The 13,699-nt window shown below is 43.5% G+C and overlaps 1 protein-coding gene across 3 annotated transcripts in view; it reads left to right on the top strand.

The window, feature by feature from the left end:
- DPYSL2 (dihydropyrimidinase like 2) overlaps positions 1 to 13,699 on the top strand; it is a 68,617-nt gene that overhangs the window by 40,567 nt on the left and 14,351 nt on the right. For all 3 annotated transcript variants that reach the window (XR_014856187.1, XM_085080415.1, XM_085080416.1), the window contains exons 5-8: positions 602 to 663; positions 4,421 to 4,501; positions 6,657 to 6,725; positions 10,430 to 10,550. Coding sequence is in view for 2 of the 3 variants with exons in the window: in XM_085080415.1 (XP_084936541.1) it covers positions 602 to 663; positions 4,421 to 4,501; positions 6,657 to 6,725; positions 10,430 to 10,550 (333 nt within the window). In the remaining variant the exon portion in view is untranslated. The remainder of the gene's footprint in view (positions 1 to 601; positions 664 to 4,420; positions 4,502 to 6,656; positions 6,726 to 10,429; positions 10,551 to 13,699) is intronic.

Here is a 13,699-nt window from a genome sequence, read left to right on the forward strand (position 1 = left end):
GTATTAGTATTAATATTACTAGTATTATTAGTATTTTTAAATAATAACAACATTTTAATCTTAGTAATGATTATATCAATGGTTTATTTATTAGCATTATAATTATTATTTATTACTAGCATTATTATTATATTATAATAATTATATAATATTATATATATATATATAATTTATTATTGGCATTATTACCACAGACCTGGATTATTATTATTATTAGTAGTAGTAGTAGTAATATTACTAGTATTACTAGTATTATTAGTATATTTTAATAACATTTTAATTTTAATAATGATGATATCAATGGTTTTTTATTAGCATTATTATTATTTATTAGCATTATTATTATTATTTATTACTAGCATTAATGTAATATAAGATTATATAAGATAAGATTATATTATTGTAATATAAGATTATAATATAAGATATATATATATATATATATATATATATATATATATATATATATAAAATTCTTTATTAGCATTATTACCACAGCGCTGGATGAACACTAATAATAAATTATTCCATGGAAATACACAGAATTTCTGCTTTGGGTTTTGCATTGCCCAGCTTCACCTGCAGTGTGCTCTTCCCCCAGGTGTGAACTCCTTCCTGGTGTACATGGCTTTCAAAGATCGCTTCCAGCTCAGTGATTCCCAGGTAATTCATGTTTAAATTGTCACAAATCAGTGCTAAATTCAATATTCTGTCAGTGCTAAATTCAGTATTCTGTCAGTGCTAAATTCAGTATTCTGTCAGTGTGAAATTCAGTATTCTGTCAGTGCTAAATTCAATATTCTGTCAGTGCTAAATTCAGTATTCTGTCAGTGCTAAATTCAATATTCTGTCAGTGCTAAATTCAATATTCTGTCAGTGCTAAATTCAGTATTCTGTCAGTGTGAAATTCAGTATTCTGTCAGTGCTAAATTCAATATTCTGTCAGTGCTAAATTCAGTATTCTGTCAGTGTGAAATTCAGTATTCTGTCAGTGCTAAATTCAATATTCTGTCAGTGCTAAATTCAATATTCTGTCAGTGTGAAATTCAGTATTCTGTCAGTGTGAAATTCAGTATTCTGTCAGTGTGAAATTCAGTATTCTGTCAGTGTGAAATTCAGTATTCTGTCAGTGTGAAATTCAATATTCTGTCAGTGCTAAATTCAGTATTCTGTCAGTGTGAAATTCAGTATTCTGTCAGTGCTAAATTCAATGTTCTGTCAGTGCTAAATTCAATATTCTGTCAGTGCTAAATTCAATATTCTGTCAGTGCTAAATTCAGTATTCTGTCAGTGCTAAATTCAATGTTCTGTCAGTGATAAATTCAGTATTTTGTCAGTGTTAAATTCAGTATTCTGTCAGTGCTAAATTCAATATTCTGTCAGTGTTAAATTCAGTATTTTGTGAGCTGGCACTCTGTGTGTCTGACACAACCTGACTTTGCCAACAGCTCTGCTTTGAAGATTATATTTTTAATTAAAAACCAAGCCCTGGAAGGGTGATTTCAGTGGTGAAATCCTCATTTTGGGATGTCCCAGGTTTTTTTCCAGCCCCTCTGGGGTGACAGCAGTGACAATTCCCTGAATTGCTGCTTTGTGCAGATCTTTGCAGGGATTATTCTGCTCTGTACCGAAATCTGACCTCCTCCAGAGGTGGCTTTTGCTGCCACACCCTCCACAGGAATCCCTGTCCTCCTGCCTGCTGCTCTGGTGGCACTTTGGGCCACTTTGTGTCCCTGAGGGGTGGCAGGATGGGAATTCCTGCGAGTGCAGATGTGGAATTATCTCTGAGCACTCTGCAAACATTTCACTGGCGGCGCCAGTCGCGGTTATTCCACCTGAAACCTCTCAGAGAGGTGGCTGGAGTGGGAAATCAGAGCTCCTGACTCCCACTGCATTTTTTTCTGCATTTTTTCTGCCTTTTTCTGCATTTTTTCTGCCTTTTTCTGCATTTTTTCTGCCTTTTTCTGTCTTTTTTTCTGCATTTTTTCCCATTTTTTCTGCCTTTTTTGTGCCTTTTTCTGCATTTTTTCTGCCTTTTTCTGTATTTTTTTCTGCATTTTTCTGCATTTTTTTCTGCATTTTTCTGAATTTTTTCTGCCTTTTTCTGTATTTTTTTCTACCTTTTTTCTGCATTTTTCTGATTTTTTTCTGCATTTTCCTGCATTTTTTCTGCCTTTTTCTGCATTTTTTCTATTTTTCTGCATTTGGGGTTATGCAGGCAGGATTCTGCCACTGTCTTTTTGAGATCCAATCTCCTGGGCATCTCTCCTGGTCGTTATTCTATCAGCTTTCCAGTGAATTAGCAGATTTTTTTACTCAGTGCTCAATCAAGCCATCAGATTTCCATGGAGAGCTCACCCCCAGCACTCAGCTGAAGGGATGGTTTCATGCCAGGCATGAAAAATGAGACAAGAAACTCTGTGAGTCCTTTAAAATCACCCAGCTGAGCCTTGTGCTGGTGGTATTTCTGCCTCCTGTGTGGAGGGGAATACTCCAAACCTTGATAATTTAAATACTCCAAACCTTGTCAATCTAAATACTCCAAAAATACTCCAAACCTTCACAATTTAAATACTCCAAACCTTGACAATCTCAATACTCCAAACCTTGACTACTTAAATACTCCAAACCTTGACAATCTAAATACTCCAAACCTTGGCAATCTAAATACTCCAAACCTTGACAATCCAAATATTCCAAACCTTGGCAATTAAAATATTCCAAACCTTGACAATTCAAATACTCCAAACCTTCACAATTTAAATACTCCAAACCTTGACTACTTAAATATTCCAAACTTTGACAATTCAAATACTCCAAACCTTGGCAATCTAAATACTCCAAACCTTGACAATCTAAATATTCCAAACCTTGACAATTTAAATATTCCAAACCTTGACAATTTAAATATTCCAAACCTTGACAATTAAAATATTCCAAACCTTGACAATTTAAATATTCCAAACCTTGGCAATTTAAATACTCCAAACCTTGGCAATCTAAATACTCCAAACCTTGACAATTCAAATATTCCAAACCTTGACAATCTAAATACTCCAAAAAATACTCCAAACCTTGGCAATCTAAATACTCCAAACCTTGACAATTCAAATACTCCAAACCTTGACAATTCAAATATTCCAAACCTTGACAATTTAAATATTCCAAACCTTGACAATCTAAATACTCCAAACCTTGACAATCTAAATATTCCAAACTTTGACAATTCAAACACTCCAAACTTTAATAATTCAAACACTCCAAACCACTGAAAAGTCGTCTTTTCACCATATCAGCATCACCCAGCTGTAGAATTGAGAGAATCAACTCCAGGCATGAAAACAAACTCCAGCAAACCAGAGATGCTCATTACTGCTCAGTGCTTCTCTTTCTCTGCTCCCTTCTGCAAAATCCTCTTTGCTGAGGGGCTCTGGGGTGTGCCAGGTGTGTCCCTGGGTGTGCCAGGTGTGTCCCTGTGTGTCTCAGGTGTGTCCCTGGGTGTCTCAGGTGTGTCCCTGGGTGTCTCAGGTGTGTCCCTAGGTGTGTCAGGTGTGTTCCTGCCTGTGTCATGTGTGTCCCTGTGTGTCTCAGGTGTGTTCCTGGGTGTCTCAGCTGTGTCCCTGGGTGTGCCAGGTGTGTCCCTGTGTGTCCCAGGTGTGTCCCTGGCTGTCTCAGGTGTGTCCCTGGGTGTGTCACATGTGTCCCTGGCTGTGCCAGCTGTGTCCCTGTGTGTCCCAGCTGTGTCCCAGGCTCTCTCAGGTGTGTCCCTGGCTGTCCCTGGTGTGTCCCTGGCTGTCTCAGGTGTGTCCTTGGCTGTCTCAGGTGTGTCCCTGGGTGTGCCAGGTGTGTCCCTGTGAATCTCAGGTGTGTCCCTGGCTGTCTCAGGTGTGTCCCTGGCTGTCTCAGGTCTGTCCCTGGGTGTGCCAGGTGTGTCCCTGTGAATCTCAGCTGTGTCCCTGGCTGTCTCAGGTGTGTCCCTGGCTGTCTCAGGTGTGTCCCTGGCTGTCTCAGGTGTGTCCCTGGGTGTGCCATGTGTGTCCCTGTGTGTCCCAGGTGTGTCCCTGGCTGTCTCAGGTGTGTCCCTGGGTGTCCCTGCGTGTCTCAGGTGTGTTCCTGGGTGTCCCAGGTGTATTCCTGTGTGTCCCTGTGTGTCTCAGCTGTGTCCCAGGCTCTCTCAGCTGTGTCCCTGGCTGTCTCAGGTGTGTCCCTGTGTCCCAGGTGTGTCCCTGGGTGTCCCTGTGTGTCTCAGCTGTGTCCCTGTGTGTCCCAGGTGTGTCCCTGGCTGTCCCAGGTCTGTCCCTGGCTGTCTCAGGTGTGTTCCCTGGTGTCTCAGGTGTGTCCCAGGTGTGTCCCTGTGCATCTCAGCTGTGTCCCTGTGTCCCAGGTGTGTCCCTGGCTGACCTGTCCTCTCTGCCCCCAGATTTACGAGGTGCTCAGTGTGATCCGTGACATCGGCGCCACAGCCCAGGTGCACGCTGAGAACGGTGACATCATTGCTGAGGTATGGCCTGCATGTCCTCGGGGACATTTGCTCCAAAATGCTGCCAGGGGGTGGAATTCTCCCTCCTGAGGCTCCTCCTGTGCAAACAGAAAACCAGCTGGGATTTTGGGAGTGTGGTGTGGCTGGGTGGGTGGTTTTATCCCCTTTGATGCTGATAAAAGAGGTTTTTGTGGCAGATTTTTTTATTTTTCGGTGGAATTCTCCTTCCAAATGCTCCTCCTGTGCAGCCAGGCAGGTTTTTGGGAGTGTGGTGTGGCTGGGAGAGGGGTGTGAGCAGAGGTGTGTGGTGGTTTTATCCCTTTAGACATTGATAAACCAGGTTTTTGTGGCAGATTTTTTAATTTTTTGGTGGAATTCTCCCTCCAGAGGCTCCTCCTGTGCAAACAGAAAACCAGCTGGGATTTTGGGAGTGTGGTGTGGCCGGGTGGGTGGTTTTATCCTCTTTGATGCTGATAAAAGAGGTTTTTGTGGCAGATTTTATAATTTTTGGTGGAATTCTCCCTCCAGAGGCTCCTCCTGTGCAGCCAGCCAGGATTTTGGGAGTGTGGCAGGGCTGGGTGAGGGGTGTGAGCAGAGCTGTGCAGTGGTTTAATCCCTTTAGACATTGATAAAACAGGTTTTTGTGGCTGATTTTTTAATTTTTTGGTGGAATTCTCCCTCCAGATGCTCCTCCTGTGCAGACAGAAAACCAGCCAGGATTTTGGGAGTGTGGTGTGGCTGGGTGAGGGAAGTGAGAAGTGTGCAGTGGTTTTATCTCTTTTGATGCTGATAAAACAGGTTTTTGGGGCAGATTTTATAATTTTTGGTGGAATTCTTCCTCCAGAGGCTCCTCCTGTGCAAACAGAGAGCCAGCCAGGATTTTGGGAGTGTGGTGTGAGGGAAGTGAGGGAAGTGAGGAGTGTGCAGTGGTTTTATCCCCTTTGATGCTGATAAACTAGGTTTTTGTGGCAGATTTTTGATTTTTTGGTGGAATTCTCCCTCCAGAAGTTCCTCCTGTGCAGAGAGAGAGCCAGCTGGGTTTCTGGGAGCATGGCAGGGCTGGGTGAGGGGTGTGAGCAGAGCTGTGCAGTGGTTTTATCCCCTTTGATGCTGATAAACTAGGTTTTTGGGGCAGATTTTTGATTTTTTGGTGGAATTCTCCCTCCAGAGGCTCCTCCTGTGCAAACAGAGAGCCAGCCAGGATTTTGGGAGTGTGGTGTGAGGGAATTGAGGGAAGTGAGGAGTGTGCAGTGGTTTTATCCCCTTTGACACTGATAAACCAGGTTTTTGTGGCAGATTTTTGATTTTTTGGTGGGTATTGGGCACCTCTGCCCAGAAGTGAGGAGCTGGGTGTGGCTGTCACTGATCTGCAGGAAATGAGCAGAGGGGAGTGGGAAGGGATGCAGCTTCATGCTGAATTTTGGGGTTCATCCTTCAGGCAGCAGCGAGGGAGAAATGGTAATAAATATATTATTAGATAGTATAAATATAATTTTGTATATATTATTATTTATTATTATTTCTTATTTATTATGTATTCCTTATTTGTTATTTCTTATTTCTTATTTCTTATTTCTTACTATTATTTATTATTTATTTTAATATATAATATTATCTATTATAAATATAATTATATTATATTATAAATAAACATATTCCATTTAATCTCATCTCCAGCTCATTCTGTGCACTCTGTCTGCAGCCCTCAGAGGATTTCTGCATTCCCTGTCCAGGCAAAAAGCCACCCCAGTCCTTCAGCCCAACTGCAGGAGGATTTTTTTCCCCACCAAACCTCATTTTTTCCCATCCCAGAGATGATTTTCAACACCCAAACGAGTGCTGAAAGTCGAGGGGCTGCAAACCCCACGTGGGGCAAACCCAAATTCAAGATTTCCTTGACCAAACCAGGTTATTCTCTGGTGATTCTGGTTATATTCCGGTTATTATATTATATTATATTATATTATATTATATTATATTATATTATATTCTGGTTATTCTCAGCCAGAGGACAGGAATTTCTGCCAAACCCCATGGGATTTTTAGGCACCACAGATGCTCAAGGATCTCCCTCGTGCCTCTTGCCAGCAGCTGTGTGTGCTGGGAGAAAAATCCCTCCTGCTTTAAAAAATAAAATAAAAATAAAATAATTTGTTCTTTTTTCTCTCTGCATTAGGAGCAGCAAAGGATCCTGGAGTTGGGGATCACTGGGCCTGAAGGACATGTGCTGAGCAGACCTGAGGAGGTGAGAACTTTATTTTTAATCTTCTCATTTGTAATATTTCTGCATGGCCATCAAGTACCTAGTGTTGGGATGAGTGTGGCTGGAAACCTGATTTTTCTGCTTTTTTCCCCTGCATTTTTCTACATTTTTTCTGATTTTTTTTGCATTTTTTCTGCATTTTTTCTGCATTTTTCTGATTTTTTTCTGATTTTTTCTGATTTTTTTCCCTGCATTTTTCTGCATTTTTTCTCATTTTTTCTGCTTTTTTCTGATTTTTTCTGATATTTTTCTGCATTTTTTCTGCTTTTTCTGCATTTTTCTGCATTTTTTTCTGATTTTTTTCTGCATTTTTCTGATTTTTTTCTGCATTTTTCTGATTTTTTTCCCTGCATTTTTCTGCATTTTTTCTGATTTTTTCCTGCATTTTTCTGCATTTTTCTGCCTTTTTTCCACCTTTTTTCTGCATTTTTAAATTTTTTTCTGCATTTTTCTCTTTTTTTCTGCTTTTTTCCTGCATTTTTCTGCTTTTTTCTGCATTTTTTCTGCATTTTTTTCTGCCTTAAAATAAAGTAAAATAAAATAAAATAAAATAAAATCCCCCAAAACAAACCCCAGGAGTAAGAAAAAGCCTCCAAACCCTGCCTTGCAGGTTGCATTCTTCACTCCCAGCCCTTCAGTATGTGTGATATTTGTATTTTGGGTATTTTACTGAAATTTTCCCAAATTTTTATTAATTTTTATTCTGAAGGCACAGAAAATGTGTAGCAGAGCGGGGAGATCAGTTAGCCCAGTTAGCCTTTATATTTCTCCAGGGATGAGCACCCCGATCCCAAAAATAAAATCCCCAAAATAAATAAAATAAAATAGAATAAAATAGAATAAAATGAAATAGAATAAAATAGAATAAAATGAAATAAAATGAAATAAAACAGAATAGAATAAAATAAAATCCCCAAAAACAAACCCCAGGATATTTCTCCAGGGATGAGCACCCCAATCCCAAAAATAAAATCCCCAAAAATAAATAAAAAAAAAAAATAAAATAGAATAAAATAGAATAAAATAAAATTAAATAAAATGAAATAAAATAAAATAAAATAAAATGAAATGAAAAAATAAAAGAAAATAAAATGAAATAAAATAGAATAAAATAAAATAGAATAAAATAAAATAAAATGAAATAAAACAGAATAAAATCAAATAAAATCCCCCAAAAAACAAACCCCAGGAGTCAGAAAAAGCCTCCAAACCCTCCCTTGGAGGTTGCATTCCTCATCCCAGCCCTTCCACACTCAGAGCTGGCAGCAGCCGTGGCATTGCTGGGCTGTGGCTCCATCTGTCCCTCTGTCCCTCTGTCCCTCTGTCCCTCTGTCCCTGCAGGATCCCAGGAGCTGCTGCCTGCCAGATGTGCAGCTGAGGCTGTGAGATCATCCCCTGTGCCCCTCGGGCTCCAGGGCCTCCCCTCCCTGCATCAGCCATGGCAGCAGGGATAGAAATCCTTCTGTTGCTTGGGAGGAAATGAAAAAATGTTCTGTTTGAGGAAATAAAAAAGTGCTGTTTGAGGAAATACAAAAATGCTGTTTGGACACAGGGAGTGAATCCTCGCAGGATTTGTGTGTGGCTGAAGGAGTTGGGATCTTCTGCTTCCTGAAATTGGGGGAAAACGCTTGGAGCTTTCCAGTCACCCCTTTAATTTGTGATTTTTTAATCAATTTTTTGGCCTGGCTCAGGATTTGTGTGTGGCTGAAGGAGTTGGGATTTTCTGCTTCCTGAAATTGGGAGAAAACACTTGGAGCTTTCCAGCCACACCTCTAATTCGTGATTTTTTTAATGAATTTTTTGGCCTGGCTCAGGATTTGAAGGAGCTGGGATTTTCTGCTTCCTGAAATTGGGAGAAAACACTTGGAGCTCTCCAGTCACATGTCTAATTTGTGGTTTTTTAATGATTTTTTTGGCCTGGCTCAGGGGGTGGGAAGAGCTGCTGCTGGGATAATTCAGGGAGTTCAGTTTGTGTCATTTCCAGAGGAAAGCTGCTCTTACCCTTGAGGATCTGGACATCAAACCCACTGTATGCAGAGCTCATCCCTCCTGGCTGCAGCACTGCAGGGACTCTGTGCTTTTCAAAACACCCCTGGGCTGTGACAAGTGCCAAATCCCAAATTCCTGTTGGCTCCAGGCTCTGCTGTGTCCCTCTGGGGTGTTGGTGACACCAGAATTGGCTTTTCCTGCTGCCCTTTAGGGGATGCAAAGCCCATCCTGAGGATGGTTGGCATCTGAGTGGAGAGTCTCAATTCAGCCCTCCAAACCTGCAGGAGTGGCTGAGTGAATCTAAAATATTTATTAACTCAAAACTCCCACTCATTTCAGAGAGAATTGCATCAGAGAAGGAATCAGGGGGTGACCAGGTGAATTTGGGTTTTGGAATACACCAAGCTGAGCTCCAGGCTGGCAGGAATTGAGGCTCAGATTGAGGCTGAAGTGGCACTGCTGGCTCAGGGCTTTAGCTCTGCTTACCTCTGTCACCTGGGCTGAGCCAAAGGGACAACATTCAGGACATTATTTCAGCCAGAAGAGGGCTGGGGTTGAGGCAGCACCATCCCAAGCCAGCCTCACCCATCACTTTCTGGAAAACTCTCCCTCCTCACAGCTCAGTGATGAATTTTCAGAGCAATACATCATGTTTTGTTTTTATTTCAGCCACAAAAACGCTGGAAGCACAGCCAGTCCAAGTGCTCCAGGAAATGTCTGTCTTTTTTTTTTTTTGTTGTTGTTTTTATTGGGTTTTTTTTTGTTTTTTTTCCAAGAGAACTGCTGTGCTAAGGCTTCCAACTCATCCTGGTAATTGCAAACATTCCTCTCCGGACTACTCGTTGGGTTATTGTTATTTTACTGTCACCATAGCATTTGGGCACAAGGCAGGGACTCGACAGCCTTGTGCACAGAATATTCTCCTGCTGCCTCACAGCTCCTCAAAATGCACAAAATCCTGGGGGTGTGTAGGAAAGGTGGTGATGAGAGGGGAGGGCAGCTTGGTGTCATTTGATTTCTGTGGTCTGTTTGATTTTCTGTGGTTTGATTTCTGGGCATTTTCTGGCTCTCAGGTAGCAAATGCCTCCTCACTGCTTTGATGCCTTGAAGGGCTTAGCTAAAACAGAGGTTAGACAGAGTTAAGAGAATAAAAAAGTTAAATTTACTGAAAGCCTTCAGGTGCACTCAGGGCACTCACAGCTCACCCAGGGCTACACCCAAAATGGACAGCAGGGCACCAGCTTTTCATACTTTATAAGTTTTTTATAAGTCAGGAGTTTTTCACACTTTTTAAGTTCTGTCCATTTGCATCTCAGGGTTAATCCTCCAATTACAGCTTCAGCTAATGAAGTCAATCACTCCAAGTTTGCTCCCCCAGTTCATTCACTGCTGTTTCCATATCTTGGGGCTCTGAGACAGTGAGGTGTCCTTGAGTTTAGAGAGGTTTGGAGAGGAATTATTTTGTCTAAAAACGAGAGAGAACAGCAGCTTAGCACCCTGAATGGAGCCCAGAGTTACACACTAGAGAATTACAGGATTAATGGATATATACAGATATATGGATAATGGATAAATACAGAAAAATGGAAAATACAGAATGTAAAATCCTAAGGCATCTCCCTGTTTCCTGGGCCCCAGCAGGCTCTGTGAGCCCTGAAGATGCTGTGCTTCCCCTGACCTGCTGCTCTGTTCCCCAGGTGGAGGCTGAGGCTGTGAACAGAGCAATAACCATTGCCAACCAGACCAACTGCCCGCTGTACATCACCAAGGTGATGAGCAAAAGCGCTGCTGATGTCATTGCTCAAGCCAGGAAAAAGGGTAAGTTATTTCCCCCTTAGCTCATGCACTGCAGCTCCTGCCAACAGCAGCTTCACCCCTGCAGGAAAAGCTGCTTTTTTCCAGTGTTATCATCCAGGCTGTTTTTTAAAAAGTCCCAAACAGCTTCTTCTGCTTCATCTCCCCCAGACAAGGATTCAGTGGTTGTGTCAGCCAGGAGCTGCTGGTTCTGCTCAGCCCTGAGCTTGTTTCCTCACACTGTGATCCCCCAGAGTCATTCCCTGCTCTCTCCATGCCCTGAATCCCCCTGGAGATGCAGCTGGCTGCTCCTTCCAGCTGCTGTGGCTTTCCCTAGCTGCTCGGGGTCAGCAGGGATTCCTGACGGAGATCTCGACTCAGCAGCCCTGCTGCATTCAGCTGGAGCAGCCAGAGCCCACAGATTCCTGCTGGGCTTTCTTGTGGAATAGCTGCTCCTCCCGTGCTGGAACTGCCAGCTTGACATCCCAGCAGGGATTGGGATCCAGTTTGGGAACTGCCTGGGATAACTCTGCTCCAGGATGCTGCACAAAGCAGGCATTGGGATTCAGTGTGGGAATTGCCTGGGATAACTCTGCTCCAGGATGCTGCACAAAGCAGGCATTGGGATTCAGTGTGGGAATTGCCTGGGATAACTCTGCTCCAGGATGCTGCACAAAGCGAGTCTCAGCCCTGCTGTGGATGCTGCTGCTGCTGCTGTGTCTCTCCTCTCAGCTTGGGAAGGAGCTGAGCTGCTCTGAGGGCTGCAGGAGCTTCCCCAAGCCCTGCTCCTGCAGAGAACCAAGGCTGCCCACAGCATGATCTCTGTCTGCTGCTCTATCCTGTGACTAAACCCCTCACTGCTATTTCGAGCTGCTCGGGGTGGGTGAGTAACCAGGAGGGATGATTTCCCCCCTTCTTCCCTCCCTCGGCTTGGATTGGATTTTCTGCCTCCTAAATAAGCCTGGATGGGTGTAGAGATGACATCACTTTCCATCTGGCTGTTTGGAGTGAGAAGAGCTGATTTCCAGCAGTGTTTTGGTCCCGTGATTCAGGAGGATTGATTCCCGAGGTTTGTGGGAACTGCCAGGGATAAACCTTCCTCTCCCAGCTCCATCTTGGGGGATCATCCTGAAGGAAGACATGGCTGCACCCCAAAGCTTCATCCCCCCGTGGAAAGAGCTTGATTTCTCCACGCAGCTGAATCCTGACAGCCAAGGAATCTTCCCTTCCCTTTTCCAGATGAAATACTGGAGCAATGTGCACTGCAGAGGTGGAGCACCGACCCAAACACCACCTTGCTGCCTCCTCACTGCCCTCAGCCCACCAGCTGCAAGTGCAGTGGGGTTTTGGGATGCAGGACCACACACTGGGATCACAGGAAGCCATAAAACCCAGCTTGGCTGGATGGATGGATCTTGGGTGGATGTTCTCCTGCCTGAGGAAGGTGCTGGGATTATCCCAGAGGGATGATCCACGGGGTTTTCTTCACCCAGCCAGACCACGCAGTTTCCATTCAGAAAAGCGTTTTCTCCTTAAAAGGAGAGTTTGGGGTACAAATGCTGCCCCTTCCTCTGTTCTTTTATTCAAACAACTCCATTTAAATGCTGCACAGTAACCCAGCAGGGCCACACACACTCCCAGACAACAGAGGAAACACAACTGCAGCCATCCCAGGCGAAAACAAGCCGGGATTGATTGGCTGGACAGGGAAGAACGGACTTTATTTAAAGCCAGATGTTGCCAGTGGGGTTTTTGTGGAGGAGATTCCCTGCAGACTGGCAGAGCTGAGCCCCGAAGACATCCCTCCCTGCAGAACAATCCCCACAGTGTGCTGCTTTCCCATTAATAACCAGCGTGTGTTTGGCCTCGCCGTGATTTCAGCCCCTATTTGTGGGCTGTGATGTCAGGGAGCTTCTTCCTGTGCTGCTGGAAACCCTCTGGCAGAGGCTGTTCTGCCCCTCGTGTGCCAGCAGGGGCTGGGAGCTGGAAAATCCTCGTCCTGCCTCGGGAATGGGATGTGTTTTTCCATAGGATTGGCACTCAGGGGGTTTTGTTCTGCCCCTGGCAGAGCTGCAGCGTGGAGGGTGAGGTGTGCAGCTCCTTCAGGGAGTGCTGAAGGAAGGATTTGGGGGATCACTGCACCAAAAGCAGCTTTACTGGGGCTGGATTTGGTTGAGAGGAGCTCAGCCCTTGATTTGAGCTCTCCAACAGCAATTTAAATGTTCCCATTGCTTTGGGAGCACTGGGAGAGTTTTGGCTTCTCTATTTTCTACCTTCCTCACCTATGTAAGTATTACAGAACCCCTGCAAAAACACAAATCCAGGCAGGAATTGATTGTCCTGAGCCCCAAAAGATACCACAGCAGCTCTGGCAATGCAGTGAAAGAAATATCCTGTATTTTCACCCTGCTGAGCAGCTCTGGCCATCCCTCTGCCCGTTTTCCTGCCTGTTCAGGGCTGGCATGGAGCAGATTTTGGGTGCATTTGGTGAGCAGAGCCCCGGGGCTGCCAGCTGGGGCTGCTTTGGAAGCTGCAGCACTGCTGGCTGTGCAGATGGAGCTTTGCATTGCAGCCTGCAGAGCATCCTGGCCTGGAGGAGCTGCTCTTCCTTCATGTGGTTCCAGAAATGTTAACGAGGAGGAAAAACGCCCTGGACAGTCAGGAGAGGCAGTTTTACTCCCCAGAGCTGCTGTGTGCCTCGGGGGGATCATAGAGCTCCTCTGAGCTGCGTTTGTGGACCAAAAATTCTGATATTTCCCCTGGTTTTGGCTTGTTTTGTGTCCAGAAAAACTTCCCTGGTGGGGATTTTCTCCCACCTGGTCTATGCAGAGAACTTTCTCCAAGAAAGCTGGCTTACATATTAATGTATAAAATCACTGCAAGCCTGGTTTTTTCATTCTCCTTCTACCACATCTCTTCCAGATCTCACTGGATCTCCTCACACCCTGAATTCCCCTCAGCCTCTTCCACAAAGTTCTTGATCCTGGATAAATAAATAATAAAATAAATCGATAAATAAATATTTATTTATTTAAAATATTTAATTATATTTTATATAATTAAATATGAATTAATATTTATTTAAAATATTTAAAAAATTTTAATTTAAAAAATATATAAACAGTAAAATTAATCTTCCCAGTCACCATTTTGAGGCCGACTAACCAGTGCCA

The sequence above is a fragment of the Lichenostomus cassidix genome, chromosome 22 (genome assembly GCF_008360975.1).
Source record: "Lichenostomus cassidix isolate B80296 chromosome 22, HeHo_3.0, whole genome shotgun sequence".
NCBI classification, from domain to species: domain Eukaryota; kingdom Metazoa; phylum Chordata; class Aves; order Passeriformes; family Meliphagidae; genus Lichenostomus; species Lichenostomus cassidix.